General features: G+C 45.5%; 2 protein-coding genes across 3 annotated transcripts; both read right to left on the reverse strand.

The window, feature by feature from the left end:
• Positions 1–1409: 1409 nt before the first annotated feature.
• LOC115459751 (histone H2A type 1-E-like) lies at positions 1410–4221 on the reverse strand. 2 transcript variants are annotated; one of them, XM_030189551.1, is made up of 2 exons: positions 3872–4221; positions 1410–1431 (listed from the first exon to the last, which is right to left on the reverse strand). In XM_030189551.1, the coding sequence occupies exons 1-2, from the start codon at positions 4219–4221 to the stop codon at positions 1410–1412; spliced, it is 372 nt and encodes a 123-aa protein (XP_030045411.1). The 2 variants fall into 2 exon arrangements, with proteins under 2 accessions (XP_030045411.1, XP_030045410.1); XM_030189550.1 differs by lacking the exon at positions 1410–1431 and having other exon boundaries at positions 3744–4221.
• Positions 4222–5298: 1077 nt separating this feature from the next.
• Positions 5299–5691, reverse strand: LOC115459753 (histone H4-like). The gene has a single exon (XM_030189553.1). It carries the CDS (start codon positions 5689–5691, stop codon positions 5299–5301), a length of 393 nt encoding a protein of 130 aa, XP_030045413.1.
• Positions 5692–7441: the final 1750 nt, after the last annotated feature.

Raw genomic sequence — 7441 nt, forward strand, 5'->3', positions numbered from 1 at the left:
TTGACTTTGTCTCATAAGCACATAAGCAGCGCCACGCTGGGAAAAGACCAAAGGTCCATCAAGCCCAGCACTCTGTCTCCGATAGCGGACAATCCAGGGCCCAAGATCAATGGACTTTTCCTTCATTAATCCATGCTTTTGAATATGTTCTGTAATTTTGTTCTTAATAATAGTCTCTACCATTTTGCCTGGCAACGACATCAGACTCACAGGTCTATAATTTCCTGGATCCCTTCTGGAACCTTTTTAAAAAATCGGCGTTACATTGACCACCCTCCAATCTTCCGTTACCACGCTCAATTTTAAGGATAAATTACATATTACTAACAATAGCTCCGTAAGCTCATTTTTCAGTTCTATCAGTACTCTGGGATGAATACCATCCGGTCCAGGAAATTTGCTACTCTTCAGTTTGTAGAAATGCCCCGTTACATCCTCCAGGTTTACAGAGAATTCATTAAGTTTCTCCAACTCGTCAGCTTCGAACACCATCTCTGGCACCGGTATCCCACCCAAATCTTCCTCGGTGAAGACCGAAGCAAAGAATTCATTTAATTTCTCCGCTACGGCTTTGTCTTATCTGATCGCCCCTTTTACTCCTTGCTCATCTAGCGGTCAATTTTGTTACATTTCATTCAGGTTTCTGGAGTCAAATTACATGATTTTCCAATGCAAGTTTTCTCTCACTAAACCACATCTTTTAATCCCTTGATCAGAGTAATTAGGCAATTCTGCACACAGTTTGAAATGTCATCACATGTAAATTAGTAGATGACGGCAGAAAAAGACCTGCACGGTCCATCCAGTCTGCCCAACAAGATAAACTCATATGTGTATACCTTACCTTGATTTGTACCTGTCTTTTTCAGGGCACAGATCCTAAAAGTCTGCCCAGCACTATCCCCGCCTCCCAATCACCAGCCCCGCCTCCCACCACCTACTCTGGCACAGACCCTATAAGTCTGCCCAGCACTATTCCCCGCCTCCCAACCACCAGTCCCGCCTCCCACCACTGGCTCTGGCACAGACGTCTGCCCACCACTATCCTCGCCTCCCAACCACCAACCCCTCCTCTTCCCACCGGCTCCGCCACCCAATTTCGGCTAAGCTTCTGAGGATCCATTTCTTCTGCACAGGATTCCTTTATGTATATCCCACGCATGTTTGAATTCCGTTACCGTTTTCATCTCCACCACCTCCCGTGGGAAGGCATTCCAAGCATCCACCACTCTCTCTGTGAAAAAAATACTTCCTGACATCTTTTTTTGAGTCTGCCCCCCTTCAATCTCATTTCATGTCCTCTCGTTCTACCGCCTTCCCATCTCTGGAAAAGATTTGTTTGTGGATTAACACCTTTCAAATATTTAAAGGTCAGCAAGTCTCTCCTCATACGTCTTGGAAAGCAAATCTCATACCAATCTCGTAGCTTTTCTTTGCACCGCTTCAATTTTTTTTTACATCCTTAGCAACCGTCTCCAGAACTGAACACGATACTCCAGATGAGGCCTCACCAATTACTTGTACAGGGGCATCAACACTTCCTTTCTTCTGCTGGTCACACCTCGCAGCCTAGCAACCTTCTAGCTACATCCAGTACATTCATTCGTTCTCTGGATTCTCACTCACACGCAGATATGTTAAGTATCGTTCAAGCTGGCAACACTCTCGAATAGCTGCTGTGCTGTTTCATATATGCTGAGCGAAAAAGTGGCAACGTTTGAAAAGGCCGCCCTGTTCAGGGATTGGTCAGAAAAGTTTCCCGGTCGAGACCTTAAAACTGCTGCCGGGAGTTAGGAGAGAAGGGACCTGTCCAAAAGCTGCTGCTCTGTATTAGGAGCTTTTATTTCAATTTTTCTGTCTTCACTGGTCGTCTCAGAACTCCCGGCATACCTTCTTTTTTTTTTTTTTAAACTCCATGTGTTCTCAAATCATTGATTTCTTTTGCCGCCTATTTTATTAGCTGTCTTTGTCGCGCCAAGGAATTATCTCATTAAAACGAAAAGCTCACTAGTCAGGTACTCAGGGCTATTATCACCAGCCTCTAAGGGACACAAATTCCTCAACAGAGGTACACTTGGTTGCTATTGAGAAAAGTGACTGTCCTTGATGCGACCAGACTGAAAAGCGTTTATCTGCTGGTCCTCCATAATCTTTTAAGGAAAGGACTATCCTCGGTGAGTCCAGTAAACCCTGCATATCCCGTGACCTGCCTTTCTGTGCGACGAGGAGAGGATTTGCAAATTATCTATGAGTCCTAGGTGTGATTTTAAAGTGCTACAAATCTACCCCCTCATCTCCTCACCACCCACGGTCATAGAACATGGTGCTAAAGCCGTACAGTTTAGCCCAAGTATTTTCGCTCTTCAAAATTTGGTACGTGGTTAGCTGCCTATATTTGAATTCAGGTCTGAGGACTCCACCCTTTGCTGCTAGAATGTGAGACACTCATTTGTGGTTTTTCACATTTAAGGCTCTATTTTCAATTTCTTTCCTTTTTTTCTTTTGTGTTTTCAATTTCTTTCCTTTTTTTCTTTTGTGGTGGAGAGTTCTGGCTCTGACTCATTTCATCTAATAAACCTTTTTTGTGTGTTTATTTAAAAACAAAACAAAAAGGTTGTGTCTAGGAAATTGATCCATTACGGCAAAGACACTGCATTAGAGGAGTCCATAAAAAGGTACCCTAGGCATTTAAAACTCATTCAGAACAAAAAGATATTAGTGTCGCTCTGTCCAAAACCTCAAAGATGTTTCTTATATTGCTGACAAAACAGCACAGAGAGGTTTCAAAGCACAAGGCACAGTCCAAAAAACAAAACAAAAAAAGCACAAACAGCCTCCAAAATCGGGACAAATGCTTTAATTCCACAGCAAAGATCTAAATGGTACATCAATTTCCTACAGGGGTGGTTGGATATATGGTTTCTAATGATAAAGAACCAGCTGGACAGCTTAGGCTCATAAATAAAGAGGAATTTATCCCAGCGTAACTGAAACCGAATAGGGCCAGGAATCTGCTGACACATTTAGAGCCTCCGATCCAATCTGTCTAACTCCATCGATGTTCTTCTTGGCATTTCTTTCGAGAGAATATAGTAAAAGCAGTGATGAGGCTGTTCTTTCAAAATTCTGAGACTTTCCGGGGCCCGCAAAGGATGGGGGTGGATTGGGGCGCTGTGAGCAGCTCCTTATTTCTGACAACAGCCTGGGTGGCTGCGGAGGCATCCGGCTTAAGACTTCGCTTGCCCAGGCCGCTGGAACTGGAAGATTAGCATATGTCACTGGGGTGGGATAGTATCGTTTAAGCTGGCAACACCCTCGAATAGCGGTTGTTTCATATATACAGAGCGAAAAAGTGGCAACGTTTGAAAAGCCCGCCCCGTGCAGGGATTGGTCAGAAAATCTTTCCCGGGCGAGAGTTAGGAGAGAGCGGAGAGGGGACCAGTCCAAAAGCTGCTGCTCTCTATTAGGAGCTTTTATTTCAAATTTTCTGTCTTCACTGGTCGTTTCAGAATTCCCGGCATACTTTTTTTTTTTTAAAACTCCATGTGTTTTCCAAGCATTGATTTCTTTTCCCGCGTATTTTATTAGCTGTCCTTGTCGCGCCAAGGAATTTTCTCATTAAAACGAAAAGCTCACTAGTCAGGTACTCAGGGCTATTATCACCAGCCTCTAAGAGGAAATACCTAACCTAGAGAAACATTTAATAAAGGATTCCTGATTTTATTTAAAGGCGATACTCCGCTGAAATCTGGCTCTTTACGAGAAAAAGTAGGTGGCTCTGAAAAGAGCCTTTTGGGTTCCTGGTTTCGTCCTCTCTGCGGGACAGCTTTACTTGCTCTTGGCCGCCTTGTGACTCTCGGTTTTCTTAGGCAGAAGAACCGCCTGGATGTTGGGCAGGACGCCGCCCTGCGCGATGGTGACTCTCCCCAGCAGTTTGTTCAGCTCTTCGTCGTTGCGGATGGCCAGCTGCAAGTGCCTGGGGATGATGCGGGTCTTCTTGTTATCGCGCGCAGCATTACCAGCCAGTTCGAGGATCTCGGCGGTCAGATATTCCAGCACTGCCGCCAGATAGACTGGGGCGCCGGCGCCCACACGCTCAGCGTAATTACCTTTCCGCAGCAGTCTGTGCACGCGCCCTACGGGGAACTGCAGCCCCGCTCGGGACGAGCGAGTCTTAGCCTTGGCCCGAGCTTTACCCCCTTGCTTGCCACGTCCAGACATTTCGATCAGTTTTTAGAAGAAATAGTTGAAACTTTCACAGATCGAACCGCTTTTATACTCTCTACCACTGTTTCTTACACTCCTTCGCGATTGGTTAAGAACCGACCGTCCTGAAACCTGCCTGTCTCCGCTATTATCATAATGGGCAGGCAAATAGGCCAATCCCAGGGCTGCCAGGCGGTCTGATGACGTTTCATTGGTCTAGACCAAAAAGCAAGGAGAGAAACTCAGCGCCAGCAATTTGAATGGGGACCCTATAAATTGCCATCCGAACAAGCTTTTCCACTACTAGTCTAGTACGATTCTTTGCTTTGTCTATTTTAGATAGCGACTTTGAGCTTGTGGCCATGCCTGAACCAGCCAAATCTGCTCCCGCGCCCAAAAAGGGATCGAAAAAAGCAGTTAGCAAGACCCAGAAAAAGGACGGCAAAAAGCGCAAGAGAAGCAGGAAGGAGAGCTACGCTATCTATGTGTATAAAGTGCTGAAGCAGGTTCATCCCGACACCGGCATTTCATCCAAAGCCATGAACATCATGAATTCCTTCGGTGAATGACATCTTTGAGCGCATCGCTGGAGAAGCCTCCCGCCTGGCTCCTATAACAAGCGCTCTACCATCACTTCCAGGGAAATTCAAACCGCAGTGCGTCTGCTGCTACCCGGTGAGCTGGCCAAGCACGCCGTGTCCGAGGGTACCAAGGCCGTCACCAAGTACACCAGCTCCAAGTAATGGCGGGCTCAGCCTACAGCTTCCGCACACACAACCCAAAGGCTCTTTCAGAGCCACCCAACTTGCTCCACCTAAAGTGCTAAAATTTTGCTGCACGAGTAGGGCTGGCTCAACACTACCACTACTCCTTTACCTTATTGCTGAAGAGGAAAGGAGATCGAGTTTTTCACTTTCCAAATACTTTCCCACCCCCACTCTCAATATAAGTTTTATTACAGAGTAAAAAAGGAGTCTTTCCCACACACAAACACACTCAGAAATATAACAACCTTCCCTTTGGACGCAGAACTGGCTATCGTAACTACCGTGTTCTAAAATACATACGGACAAAATAAAGAAAAAGCTAACATCACAGCTCCGTTATGAAAGTGTGGGTGCTCTTAAAAGAACCTTTGAGTTGGTTGGATAGATTCAATAAGGATCGGTCCTTTAGCCTCCGAAACCATACAGGGTTACGGCCCTGGCGCTTCAGGGCATACACCACATCCATAGCTGTTACTGTCTTTCTCTTGGCGTGCTCAGTATAGGTGACGGCGTCTCTGATAACATTCTCCAAGAAAACCTTCAGCACCCCACGAGTCTCTTCGTAGATGAGACCGGAGATACGCTTGACTCCGCCTCGGCGAGCCAAGCGCCGGATAGCGGGCTTTGTGATTCCCTGGATGTTATCGCGTAACACCTTTCTATGGCGCTTAGCGCCCCCTTTCCCTAAACCCTTCCCACCTTTACCACGACCGGACATTTTAGCCTGTAAAGTGAAAAGCTCTACAGAATACGAAAAGAGAGACGTCCAACTAATATAGACGTCAAGCGGACCTTATGGAGAACTGGATTCTGAAACAAAAGCGGGACTGCTGAATCCTCCCCTCCCCCACAATTCGTTCCTCCCACTCGGTGTTTCATTCTTCAACTTTTTTAAGGTTTCATGTGAGAGGAAGAGAATGAACTTAACTGATCCTATGCGGGATGTATATTTTATGTGTACATACCGTTCACATAAATTGTTGCTATATTCGAAGCCTCGGTGAAGGATATTTACATGGGATATGAGGAGGAGTAGGGACATATAAAGTACCATCTAACCTGCCCTTCCCCAGTCCTCCACTCATTCCATACTAAAACTTCTTTTGTTCTCTACTTGTTTTCCCATTACTGCTTTAAACTGATTTATTTTTCCAGTATTCTCAAATGTGGTATTAGCAGACTATTATCTGCTTTCAGGAAAAATGTGGAACAAAAATTGGTAATACCAATCATATCAAATTTGCCTCACAAAGGACACTCCAGAGAGCAGGGAGGCCACGATTTAAATTCTAAGACACTCTGCAACTGGGGGTGCAGCAATGCAAGAAAGCATAACTCTAATGTCAAGTCCGGATTTAGAGCACAACCAGTATTGTGTGCAGTAAACCACAGGCCTTAATGTTCACTTACTTGCAGAACTAGATATCTGGGTTTAAAAAAGGATTGGACAACTTTTGGAGGAAAAGTCCATAGTCTAGTATTGAGACAGACATGGCAAAGCCACTGCAGGCCCTGGAACTGGTCTCATGGAATGATGCTACTATTTATGTTTTGTTACATTTGTACCCTGCACTTTCCCACTCATGGCAGGCTCAATGCGGCAGGCAATGGAGGGTTAAGTGACTTGCCCAGAGTCACAAGGAGCTGCCTGTGCCGGGAATCAAACTCAGTTCCCCAGGACCAAAGTCCACCACTCTAACCACTAGGCCACTCCTGCCAGGTACTTGTGACCTGGATTGCCTACTGCTTGAAACAGGAAACTGGGCTAGATGGATGATTAGTCTGACCCAGTATGGCTATTCCAGTGGCGTAGCCAGACTGCCAGTTTTGGATGGGCCTGAACCTAAAGTGGGTGGGCACAAAATTTTCTCTCTACCCCCCCTTCCCCAGCAAAATGTAGTCACACTAATCAGATGCATTTGTAACACAGGGGTAAAGTGCTGCTTTTCAGTGCATCAGGTTTCAGAAAATAATTTATTTAATAGCCTAACACCCTTTTCAATGAGCTTTCAGAGGCCAAAACCTCCTGCCTCAGGTCAGTATAATGCTGTTATGGTATCCTCTCCTGACCTAAGGAAGGAAGTATTGGTCTCTGAAACTTTATTAACACAGGTACCATATTACTTTATCCTAAATTAAAAATAATTTTCTTTACCTTTGTTGTATGGCCATTTACTTTTTCTCATTGTGTTTCTCCCAGTCTCTAGATTCTGCTTTCCTTCGTCTTTCTCTTGCCAGGGTTTCCTGTCCATTCGTCACCTATGGCTTTTCATCTTTTCCTCACCCTTGATCTCCACATGCCCCTTCCTCTTATTCTCCAGTCTTTCCCTACTCTGTCCTCTCCCTCTTTCCATCCAGCAGCTCCCCTCTTTCTCTCCCCTCTTTCTTTTGCATCCAGCGTCTCCTTTTTCTCCCTACCCTTCCATCCAGTGTCTTCCCTCTTTCTCTCCTTATCCTTCCACTCATCT

Source organism: Microcaecilia unicolor, unplaced genomic scaffold, assembly GCF_901765095.1.
Source record: "Microcaecilia unicolor unplaced genomic scaffold, aMicUni1.1, whole genome shotgun sequence".
In the NCBI taxonomy this organism is placed as follows: Eukaryota; Metazoa; Chordata; class Amphibia; order Gymnophiona; family Siphonopidae; genus Microcaecilia; species Microcaecilia unicolor.